The 12,548-nt window shown below is 38.8% G+C and overlaps 1 protein-coding gene across 1 annotated transcript; it reads left to right on the top strand.

Moving 5' to 3' along the window:
• Positions 1 to 7,953: 7,953 nt before the first annotated feature.
• On the top strand, positions 7,954 to 8,980 carry LOC107955761 (uncharacterized). Its single transcript, XM_041074143.1, has 3 exons — positions 7,954 to 8,081; positions 8,170 to 8,254; positions 8,624 to 8,980. Exons 1-3 carry the CDS (start codon positions 7,954 to 7,956, stop codon positions 8,978 to 8,980), a joined length of 570 nt encoding a protein of 189 aa, XP_040930077.1.
• Positions 8,981 to 12,548: the final 3,568 nt, after the last annotated feature.

Raw genomic sequence — 12,548 nt, forward strand, 5'->3', positions numbered from 1 at the left:
GCTTGAGTTCTACCTAGCCCATGGTCTAAATCTTGCTATGTGATGGAAATGACACTCGGCCATGGATGCATCATTCTTGGTTGATGTTTGATGTTGTGGTGATGAGGCATGAGGATGAGTTAAGATTCGGCCTAGGTGGAGTTTGTGTTAATGCCATTGCATGCTAAATATGAAGCTTGTTAATGATGCATGTGATGGTGGCTTGATGATTCTTGAACCTCCTTTTTAGCATTTTTGAGTGAGCACATATGTGCATTGGTTGCTAAATGGAGAAGAATCGGCTAGCAAGTTGTGTGCTAAGGCCGAATATAACTTTTGCATGTTAATGAGCAATGCATGTGTTAAATTGATGGAAAGGGAGAGGATGCTTTACTAGTGTGTATATGTGTGTATTAGCCAAGTTTTGAACTTGAAACAAAAGGGTGTTTAGTCAATACAAGTGACCATACTTGTAGAATGTATTAAGTGTTGAAATCGGCCCCAAAATAGACATGCATATTCGGCCAAGGGGGAAAAATTAGCTAAAATGTTGAGTTTGATTCATGATTCCGTACATATGTGACTTTAATGTCTAATGTATAAATATGGGCTAAGTGCCTTGTGTTCCTCTTTTCGATGCTCAAATGATTAAATCAATTTATTTGTTTAATTAAGCTCAAGAGCAAAGGGGAACTAAATCCGATAAAGGGAAGGAAAAAGTGGTCGAATAGCTATCGGAATCGTTCGACAACACCCGAGGTAAGTTCTTGAGTAAAAGAGCTTAAATTATGATGTGATTAGATCATGTTTTAAGCAAATTAAAATCATGCTCTTTGTGTGGCTATTGAGCCGAATTTGCAAGAATGATAAATGTCTTGTGTTTGAGTTTTGCTAACGAAAATGAAATACGAATGGGCCATGATTTATTGTTAAATGTGCATGGTTATTTGAATGATGTCCGGGCTAAGTCCCGAAGGCTTGTGCTAAGTGACAATATCCGGACTAAGATCCGAAGGCATTTGTGCGAGATACTAATTCCGGGCTAAGCCTGAAGGCATTTGTGCGAGATACTAATTCCGGGCTAAGCCCGAAGGCATTTGTGCGAGTTACTAAATCCGGGTTAAGTCCCGAAGGCATTTGTGCGAATTACTATAACCGGGCTATGTCCCGAAGGCATTTGAACGAGGAGCTATATCCGGTTAAATTCCGAAGGTACGTGATTTGGGAATGAATGAACTTGCTGTAAAATTCCAGTTAATACTCTCGAAACATCCCAACATTGAGGTATGTTTCGTATGTGCTTGAATTTAGTTGAGCCCTTACAAATAAGTATTCGCTCAGTTGATAAACGAGCTACCGGCCTTTGGCTGAGTTGATCTTTTGTGTATGTACATAAGGGTTGATAATGTGAAGCAAGTACGATATCGTAAATTTGTGCATATGAAATTATCCGTTTAGCTATATGAATGCTATACTTTTGTTGTGCTGGAATTCCTTCCTCAAAACTTACTAAGCATAAATTGCTTACTCCGTTTCATTGCTCCTCTGTTTTATAGATTTGGTTCTCCAGCTATCGGACTCAGGATCTTGAGGTCAAAGTCGCCCACACTATCAAAGCCCCCTTTTGGTACAATTTTGGTTGAACTTCGAAATGGCATGTATAGGACTACCCGTTTGTTGTGGGTCGTGGACCCTTTGGACTTGTATAAATTTTGGATAGCCATGCGAAAATGGCTTATATGTGTTTGAGTATATTGTTATAATCATTTGGTGTGGATATGCTTGACAAGGATTGGCCATGGGGATGGTTAATCACTTTCATAAATTGTGCTATTTATGCAAAAAGGCCTAGTTGAATCATGGAAACCATGAAATAGGTAAAGTCTACCTTAAAGGCAGATGCTGACAGCAGCAGTGATGTAGATTTGGAAAATTACTAAAAATAGTAGGAAGGGAATTAAATAGTGAATAAATTATGTAAACAAACCTTGATGAATCTACTTTCATAGGAAAGTAACGAAACAATCATACGGACAGTATGTTAAGAGATATTCAGGTTCTCGTGAGACAGGGCTAGAACGGTTTCTGGATTTCCTGTTCCGACTTTGGAAATTCATTATAAATTAACCAGAGATAATTAGGAGTCATACCATATATGGATAGATTCCTCTCTGAGTCTAGTTTCTATAGAAACAAACGGAATCAGTATTGAAGCCCTGTACAGGGAGATATCCAAGTCGTAATGCGCAAAGGTCAGGGTAGTCGATCCCTGTAACATGGGAGACTTTGACTAATAAACTGTACTAATTGGCCCGATCAAAAATTCTAGAAAAAAATATGTAGATGGACATATGAGTCTAGTTTCAGGGAAAATTTACGGAACTGGATTCCGAGTTGTGAAACTCAAGATATGATTTTTAAAACGACTAGTACGCAGATTGGCAGTGTCTGGGAAATTTTTTTATAAGGGGCTTAAAGTCTGTTAACACCTCGTGTTCGACTCCGGTGTCGGTCTCGGGTTCGGGGTATTACAACAATGGTCTCTGCAAAAAATAGGGAAGGTATGTGCATATGGGTTTTAGATTTCTCACCAAGTAGCAGTCCTTGGTTGTCCTTAATGACTAATCCTATGTAGGATGTTCACGAAAGAACATTGTAGGAGTGTCTATAACAACCCGTTTTCAGTGAAACCAGAGACCACAAATTTGATGTGAAAATATTTATTTTATTATTATTTTAGTGTCTACAACATGTTAATAGATTCATATGAAAATTTCGTTAAGAAATTTTAACGTTTGCATGCTTAATTCGATAAAAAAGGACTAAACTGCAAAAGGTGCTAAACTTGAGTTCTATAGGCTAAACTATTAAATAGCTATAGAATTAATGTGTAAGAGTCCTTATGTGGTAATTAAGCCATTTTAATTGCGGGTGGACATTTATGTGCATAATTAAGTGAATTTTAATGATAAATAACAAAGGTTAAAAGTGTAATTTAATAAATAAAGTGAATTAAAATAAACAAAAGCAAATGTTCATCTTCCTATTCTCATCCCCATCGATTTTTGCAACCTAAAACGCCATGGGAATAGCTTGAAACATTCGGCCATATTTCTTCCTTGCATGTAAGTGATTTTTTATTCGGTTTTTAATGATTTCTATGTTTTTGGAATCGTTGTAGCTTAATCTAGCTAGCCTAGGGACTAATTTGCAAAACTGTTAAAAGTCTAGAGTTTTACCATTGATGAATGTGTATGTGTTTTGATGTTTGATGGTAGAAAATAAATGGTTGTTGTTAGATAAACAGGTTTTATAAACTGATTTTGGTTGAAAATGTTAAATAGGGATTAAATTAATAAAATATGAAAATTATGTGGTGAAATATGTGAATTAATGGAATGTGTGGGCTGCTATAAGCTTGTACGAAATTCGGCTAGCATGGGTGTGGATTAAATTTCATGAATTTGCATTTTTATGAGCTAAGGACTAAATTGTAAAGAAGTTAAAATATTAGGGGTAAAAGTGGAAATTTATAGAATATTTATTTTGGGCTGAATTGAATTGAATGAATACTAAATGGTTTGAATTTGATTATTTAGATCAAGTTAAGCTTTGTATGGATCTAGATCGAGGGAAAGATAAAGGATTGGACTAGTCGATCTTATTTCGTTGTTTTTGTGATTGAAGTAAGTTCGTATCTTTAATAAGCATTAAATTATATGTGTTTGAATGCTGAATTGATATAATTGTGATGATAAGACCCCAGGAAAATTCTTGACAAGTTATTGGAAATATATGAATCCCGTTAGAACCTTAGGAATAGATAGGATACAAATGACATTTCATTAGGGGTTACCGTGTTTTGGGTGCTAGTCCCGTACGTTCTACCGGTTGCTGAGTTTTCTAGCGTGTGTTGTGATTACTCACCAGCTTGTGTGAGGATCATTGTGTAGTTACATTTTGACCGTCAGCTTGAGTGAGCAGACCTAGTGATAGCTCGAGAGTGAGCATCTATATGAGATATGAGATATGATATAGAGATGGTTTCGACCATGTATTGGCACTTAGTGTGTGAGATACCTGAGTATCTGATATTATTCCAAATGGTTCAACAGGCATAGTGATGTTATAGAAGTAGGTGAATTAAATATGAACTAGTATAGGAATGCATGTGAATCATATGAGAATTGAATCTATTAGATTTGTGATTTCATATCTAACCTTGTGAATGAATATGTGATAGGTTTGTGGATCAAAATGAGTTATATTATGATATGTTTGATTACTTAAATTGTGTTTATATGGTAAGTTGAGTTTTATGCCATACGAACTTACTAAGCTTAATAGCTTACTCTGTTTACTTTCCATGTTTTATAGTGATTTCAAAGCTTGCTCGGACTGGAAGTTGTCGGAGATCTCATCACATTATCCAGCAGTTGTTTTGGTACTTTTGGACTTATTTTGCTAATATGGAACGTAAAGGTCATTTGGTTAATGAAAGCATATATGTTTTGGTTATGTAATTAGTTATTTAATATGGCTTGATTTAGTTTATGTTGGTATGTATACATGTGTGTTTAGCCATGTGACTTGGCTTATCTTGATATAATTGATTATATAAATATGTATAAATGATCTTTTGGCCTGTGATGTATAGTTGCTTAGTGAATGCCTTAATTTGTATTTGGTATTTTGAGTACCAAATGATTGAATTTGAGATGTGGTATGCATGCTGAATTAGGCACAAAGTCTATTAAGTGAGTTTGACCATTTAGGTATACTTTGGAGGCATATTTGGTATGTTGTAAAGTGATCTTTGATATGTGTTAATGTGTATCGTATTGTTGTGTTGATAGCACATGATATAGGCTTGATATTGGTTGGTTTTAAGTGCCCATTTAGGCCTTGGTTGTATGTGCATTGTTGAACCTAGGTTGACATCACTTTGGGTGAGAAATGTAACAGCTCGATTTAGGGCCTAGTCGGAACAGTGGTCTCGGGACCACAAATCCAAAATTGGGTAAATAATAATAATAATTATTATGAGGTTATAGTATAATTACATTAGCGCATGAAAAATTTGATGAGTAGATTTTAATGTTGTGGGCCTGATTGCGAAAAATGACTAAATTACATAAAAGGCAAAAGTTGCATTTTAGTACCCAAATGTGTCAAATAGCTAGAGAATTAAAATTGGGGGTCTTTAAAGGGCAATTAGACCCTATTATGATAGCTTGGCCGGCCATGGTAGAGAGAAATGTTGAAAAGTCAACATTAGGTATGTTGATGACATAAGGTATACTAAAATAATGCCTAAGCCTATCTATCATCTTTTTCTTTCATTTTCTTTTCACTTCCACTGATTTTTCCAGCCATTGTAAGGGTTTTAAGCTTTAAAAAAATTTCAGCAACTCTAAGTCCTCACAAGTAAGTGATTTTCTCCTCCTTTGTTGATGATTTTTGCATTTTTAAAACCCTTGAAACATGAGCTTTCAAATAAGGGGACTATATTGCAAAATGATGGAAAGTTTAGGATTTTACCATGAGAGCATTTAGAGTGTTTTTGCAAAATTTTATGGAAGAATATGAGTCCTAGTTATGTTATAAACAACTTTTGTGAGGGAGTTTTCATGGAAAACACCTAAAAGGGCTTTTATGCATAAGTTGTAGAATAGTTGATAAATATGTGAAATTGTGAGAATTTGAAGTTGATATAAGAGTAAAAAGGGTTCGGCTAGGCTTGAGATACGAAGAAATTTGATAAAAATTGACTTCCGATCATAGGGGCAAAATGGTCATTTTGCCATGGTCCAGGGGCAAAATGGTCATTTTACCTAAGATGTGAATTTATGATTGCCTAATTGTAATTAGTGACTAAATGAGTGCATTTTGCTATTATAGATAAAGATTTACCGAATCCGAACCTAGACAGGGGGAAAGCCAAGCAAATCGACTAAACCGAGTAGTCGAGTACATTTTGCAAACCGAGGTAAGTTGTATGTAAATAATACAACTACATTGTTAATGCATGTATTTGAATTGTCATTGAATTGATATAGTGTGAATTGCTAGATTGTGAACTGAGAATGCATATTAATAATTGAGATAGAAGAAAAATCCCGTTGAAACCTTAGGAAACCAACCGAATATTCATGCCATAACATTCGGGTTATTTGTATGCCAGTGTAAGACATGTCCGGGATATGCATTGGCCACATTATGAGAGCCAGTGTAAGACCATGTCTGGGACATGGCATCGGCATTGAGACGAGTGCTAGTGTAAGACATGTCTGGGACATGCATCGGCCACATTATGAGAGCCAGTGTAAGACATGTCTAGGACATGCATTGGCTAAGAGTTGTGCTAGTATAAGACCATGTCTGGGACATGGCATCGACCTCTATGGTGATAGCCAGTGTAAGACCATGTCTGGGACATGACATCGACAACTTATCCCATGTTTGAGGTTTATAGAATATCCGGTAATATTCTGAAAAGTTCAACTTTAAAAAGTTACGAAAGTGAGTTAGTAAGGAAAGTATAATAATGTTGTGAGTGGTACAGGCACCTATTTGGTATGCATGAGTCATGAGCTTAAAATAGAAAATGTGACTTAAGTAGACGGTAATGAGTAAGTCAAACTTATGCCTACCTTTGTTCTATGAGTATGATGACTAGAGGTGAAATTGTTGTTGTATAATTATTTATATGCAACTTACTAAGCTTTTATGCTTACTCTCTCTTTCTTTTCATCTTCTTACAGTGCCGCTTAATTAGCTTGAGGATCACCGGAAGTCAAAGATATCAATCACACTATCAGTCGTAAAACTTGGTATAGTTGGATTTATATATTTGATTATGACATGTATAGGGCTAGACCTTATTATTTTCTGTATTTGAGAATTGGCCAATTGTGTTGGTCTAGAATAGATTTCACTCTTTACATTAAGCCTTGGATGAGGAATTTCATTTTGAGTCTATAAAAGATACATCTTCATGGTTGAATGAATGTCTATTATGCTTGTTTTGGTATTGGTTGGTATTGATATGAAAATAGGTACACTAGGGTAGCAATGAGGCTTGGTAGATAGCCTCATATTGTCCACACGGGTAGACACACGGGCGTGTGTCTAGGCCGTATGTGATACACGGTCAGCCCCATGGGCGTGTGAGAAGGCCGTGTGTCCTCTGCACCTAGAAATCTCAAGTCAAATGCATGGTAATTGTCACACGGGTAGAGACACGGTCGTGTGGAGGGCACAGCCTAGTACACGAGCGTGTATCATGGTCGTGTTATGCTGACGTTAGAAATAGAATACCCAGGTTTTTGCACACAGGCTATGCCACGGGCGTGTCGTGGCCGTGTGAAAGGACACGGGCGTGTGTCCAGGCTGTGTAAAGTCTACACTTGTGTATGAAATTATGGAAATTAAAATGGCCACACGGGTGCAAGACGTGGGCATGTCCCTAGTACACGGGCGTGTGCCCTATACCCACACGGGCGTGTGGAGCCTTGAAGCATGAAATTTTCTAAGTTTTTTTTGAGTCCTCGGTTTGGTCCTGAACCACCTCAATTGTATGTTTTGGGCCTCGTAAGCTGAAATAAGGGACAGATTGCATATAAAATGAAAAGTCTTAAATTGATCAAAATTTTATGGCCCTCCTAAAATTGGTTAAGTTTAAGTCTGGTAGCACCTCAAACCCTATCCTGACTTTGGATACGGACGAGGGGTGTTACATTTAGTGGTATCAGAGCTATATTTTAGTCAGTTCTAGGACTAACCTAGCTAGAGCACGAGTCTAGTTATACATGCCATAAAATATGTTGATAGTGTGAATATTCCTGACGATTATAAATTATGTTTTTTCTTATATAGTAAATAGATCCTGATAGAACCACGGGCGATGACGTGGAAAGTGACACGCCGGCTCCTGCCGAGGGGATCGCGCCAGTAGAGAGCGAGCCCGTGAGTATGGGCCAAGGTGGAGGGGCTAGCGAAGCCTACCTCCAAATGATGGATGCTTGGTATTCGGAGTTTGTACGTGCGAACCCAAATAGTCCACCTCCCCCACCTCCTCCGATTCCTCAGTATGCGAGCCCGTGAGTATGGGCTAAGGCGGAGGGGTTAGCGATACCTCCAAATGATGGATGCTTGGTATTCAAAGTTTGTACGTGCGAACCCAAACAGTCCACCTCCTCCACCTTCTCCGATTCCTCAGTATGCCCCGGTAGCTCCGCAAGGTGTGGACATGTTTAGAAGAGAGAAGCCTTCGGTAGACAAGATCCAGAAATAAGGGGCCGAGGAATTTCGGGCTAACTTAGATGATGACCTGGAGAAGGCAGAGGTTTGGCTAGAAAATACCATAAGGGTGTTTGATGAATTATCATGCACACTTGAGGAATGTGTAAAGTATGCAACGTCACTCCTACGAGATTCAACCTATCAGTGGTGGAACACTCTTGAGTCTGTGGTACCAAGAGAAAGAGTAACTTGGGAATTTTTTCAAGAAGAATTCAGAAAGAAGTTCATTAGCCAGAGGTTCATGGACCAGTAAAGGAAGGAATTTTTAGAGTTGAAATAGGGTAATAAGACTGTGATAGAGTATGAGCGTGAGTTTATGAAACTCAGTAAGTATGCGCAGGAATGCGTATCCACTGAAGCTATCATGTATAAGAGGTTCGAGGATGGCCTCAATGAGGATATCCGAGTGTTTGTGGGCATCTTAGAAATAAGAGAATTTGTGGTACTCGTCGAGAGAGCATGCAAGGTAGAGGAGTTGGTAAAAGAAAAGAGGAAAGCGACCATTGAGTCGTGGGATTTGAAGAAAAGACAGATGGGGAAAGCACATCAGTCCTCATCTAAGAGACTAAAAGAATTTACTACCCGATTGAATGTTTCAGTGGGGTATTCGAGAAGAAACAATAATCAACATAATATGGCATCTAAAGCCCAAGCTACTTCGATCGCTAGTGTTGGTAGTGCTTGGCCAAATCGGTAGGAGTGTACGCAATGTGGGAGACGTCACTTAGGTGAATGCTGAGTAAACAAGAGGGGCTGTTTCAAGTGTGGGTCACTTGACCACTTTATTCGTAATTGTCCTGAGATGGATGAGAGAGGAAGAAAATAAGATATGAAAGCAAGTAGTGCTCCCTTAACGAGTAGGCCACAAAAGAATCCTGGGAGTGAGACTAGTAGTAGAGGCGCGCCAAGAGATACCACGGCAAGGTCTGAAGGCAGAGCACCAGCGAGGACTTATGCTATACGTGCCCGGGAAGAGGTAGAGTCTCCTGACGTGATCACGGGTACCTTTTCTATCTATGATATAACTGTTGTTGCTTTAATTGACCTGGGATCTACCCACTCTTACATTTGTATGGAATTAATACCTCGTATGAATATGTTAGTAGAGTCCACTAAGTTTGTAATAAAAGTGTCCAACCCGTTAGGCAAGCATGTGTTAGTAGACTAAGTATGTAGAAATTGTCCTTTGATGATTAGAGGCTATTGTTTTTCGGCCAACTTGATGTTGTTTCCGTTTAATGAATTCGGTGTAATTCATGGATGGATTGGATAACCTCTCATGGTTTTGTAGTAGACTGTGGAAGACAAGTAATTGAGTTAAGATGTGAAAATAGGGATGTTCTTCGAGTTGGACCAGATGAGTCAGAAAGCCTGCCTATGGTAATTTCGTTATTGACCGCTGAGAAATATTTGAAAAAGAAGTATAAGCCTTATTTAGCTTTTGTGCTGAATACTCAAGAGTCAGAGTTAAGGATTGAATCAGTGTCGGTAGTTTGCGAGTTCACGGATGTGTTTCCAGATGAGTTACCTGGATTACCTCCAGTGAGAGAGGTCGAGTTTGAAATTGAATTGATTCCTGGTACGACACCTGTCTCAATCACTAGGTATAGGATAGCTCTAACGAAGCTGAAAGAGTTGAAAGTACAGTTGCAAGATCTGATAGACAAGGGCTTTGCAAGACCAAGTTATTCTCTGTGGGGTGCTCCGGTACTCTTTGTGAAGAAGAAAGATGGGTCGATGAGATTATGTATCGACTATAGGTAACTCAACAAAGTAACAGTGAAGAACAAATACCCTTTACCAAGGACCGATGATTTGTTTGATTAGTTGAAAGGAGCTACCATGTTTTCTAAGATCGATCTGAGGTCTAGTTATTATTAGTTAAGGGTTAAAGAGCGAGATGTGCCAAAGACTGTGTTTCGGACAAGATATGGGCATTATGAGTTTCATTTGGTTTGACTAATGCCCCGGCGGTATTGATGGATTTGATGATTTGCATATTCAGATCGAATCTGGATAAGTTTGTTGTCACCTTTACCGATGGCGTACTGATCTATTCGTGTGATGAAAGAGAGCACAAAGAGCATCTAGGGTTGTGTTGCAAACCTTGAGAGACAAATGATTATACGCCAAGTTCAGCAAGAGTGACTGTTGGCTTAAAGAGGTCGGGTTTCTAAGACATATTGTGTCGGGTGACGAAATCCGGGTTGACCTAAATAAGATCTCCGCTATTGTGGAATGGAAACCACCAAGGAATGTAACTGAGATTCGAAGCTTTTTGGGTTTAGCCGGATACTACAGACGGTTTGTAAATGGATTTTCTATGATAGCTACCCTGATGACTAGGCTACTGCAAAAAGATGTCAAGTTTGAATGGACAGAAAAGTGTTAGCAAAGTTTTGAGAGATTAAAGGCTTTGTTAACGGAAGCCCCAGTGTTAGTGCAACCAGAGTCGGGCAAGGAGTTTGTGATTTATAGTGACGCCTCCTTAAATGGTTTGGGGTATGTGCTCACACAAGAAGGTAAGGTTATAGCCTATGCCTTGAGACAGTTAAAACCACACGAGAGAAATTATCCAACCCGTGATTTGGAACTAGCAGCTGTAGTGTTCGTGCTGAAGATTTGGAGACACCATTTGTATGGAGAGAAATGTTGGGTATTCACCGCCCATAAGAGCTTAAAGTACTTAATGACCAAAAAGGTGTTGAATTTGAGGCAACGCCGATGGTTAGAACTGTTAAAGAATTATGAATTGATTATCCACTACCATCTGGGAAAGGCGAATATAGTCGCCGACGCCTTGAGCTAGAAGTCGTTGTTTACCTTGAGAGCCTGGAACACTCAGTTGACTGTATATAACGATGGTTTGATCCTAGTAGAGTTGAGAGCCAAACCAGATTTTCTTCAAGAAATCCGAGAAGCTCAGACAGGTGATGAGAAATTTCAAGCTAAGAAAATTCAGTGTAAGTTAGACATTGAATCAGAGTTTCACATTAATACCGATGGATGTTTAATGTTCGGAGATAGAGTTTGTGTACCCAAGGACAATGAACTTATTCAAAAGATCCTGAGTGTGGCACATGGTGGTTGTTTATCCGTCACCCAGGTAGTGCAAAAATGTACAACGACCTTAAGAAAATGTATTGGTGGCCAGGTATAAAAAGTGACATTTCAGAGTTTGTTTCCAAGTGCTTAGTATGTTAGCAAGTAAAGGCTGAACATCAAGTACCTTTGGGTTTACTTCAGCTTATTATGGTCCTCGAGTGGAAATGGGATCGTATCACTATGGACTTTGTGACCAGTTTGCCTGTAACCCCAAAAAAGAAAAATGCAGTATGGGTTATTGTCGACAGACTAACTAAGTCGGCACATTTCGTACCAGTGCATACCTACTACTCCCTCGAGGAATTAGCTGAATTATATATTTTTGAGATTGTGAGGCTTCATGGAGTGCCATTATCGATTGTGTCAGATAGAGATCCGAGGTTTACCTTAAGGTTTTGGAAAAAGTTACAAGAGGCTTTGGGAACCAAGTTGAGTTTCAGCACGGCATTTTATCCGCAAACTGATGGACAGTGGGAAAGAGTGATACAGATTTTAGAGGACATGTTGAGATGTTGTGTTCTCGAATTTCAAGGAAGTTGGGAAAAATACTTGCCATTGGTCAAATTCGCCTACAACAATAGCTATCAGTCGAGTTTGAAAATGGCACCTTATGAGGCCTTGTACGGGCGAAAATGTTGAACGCCCTTATACTGGACTGAGTTGAGGGAGAATCAGATTCACGGGGTCGATTTGGTCAAAGAGGCTGAGGAGAAAGTTAAAGTGATTCGTGATTGCCTGAAAGCCGCCTCGGACAGACAAAAATCTTACGCGAATTTGAGACGAAAAGAAATTAAGTTTGAGGTCGGTGATAAAGTATTTTTGAAAGTTTCTCCGTGGAGAAAAGTCCTCAGGTTTGGAAAAAGGGGCAAGTTGAGTCCTCGTTTCATAGGACCTTGTGAGGTTATCGAGAGAGTAGGACCTATTACCTTTCGTTTAGTTTTGCCACTGGAGTTAGAAAAGATTCACGATGTGTTTCATGTTTCCATGTTACATCGATACAGATCAGACCCTTCACATGTAATTGCGCCAACTGAAGTTGAGATTCTTCCAGATATGACTTATGGCGAGGAGCTGATCAAGATTTTGGCTCGAGAGGTCAAACAGTTGAGAAATAAGAATATACCACTTGTGAAGGTTTTGTGGAATAGACATGGGGTCGA

This window comes from Gossypium hirsutum, chromosome A07, assembly GCF_007990345.1.
Source record: "Gossypium hirsutum isolate 1008001.06 chromosome A07, Gossypium_hirsutum_v2.1, whole genome shotgun sequence".
Taxonomy (NCBI): domain Eukaryota; kingdom Viridiplantae; phylum Streptophyta; class Magnoliopsida; order Malvales; family Malvaceae; genus Gossypium; species Gossypium hirsutum.

Coding starts and splice junctions, on each gene's coding strand:
- LOC107955761 (XM_041074143.1), top strand. CDS start 7,954: ATGGGCCAAGGTGGAGGGGCTAGCGAAGCCTACCTCCAAATGATGGAT. Junction 8,082..8,169: donor ATTCCTCAGTATGCGAGCCC/GTGAGTATGGGC, acceptor GAACCCAAACAG/TCCACCTCCTCCACCTTCTC. Junction 8,255..8,623: donor TTAGAAGAGAGAAGCCTTCG/GTAGACAAGATC, acceptor AAGTATGCGCAG/GAATGCGTATCCACTGAAGC.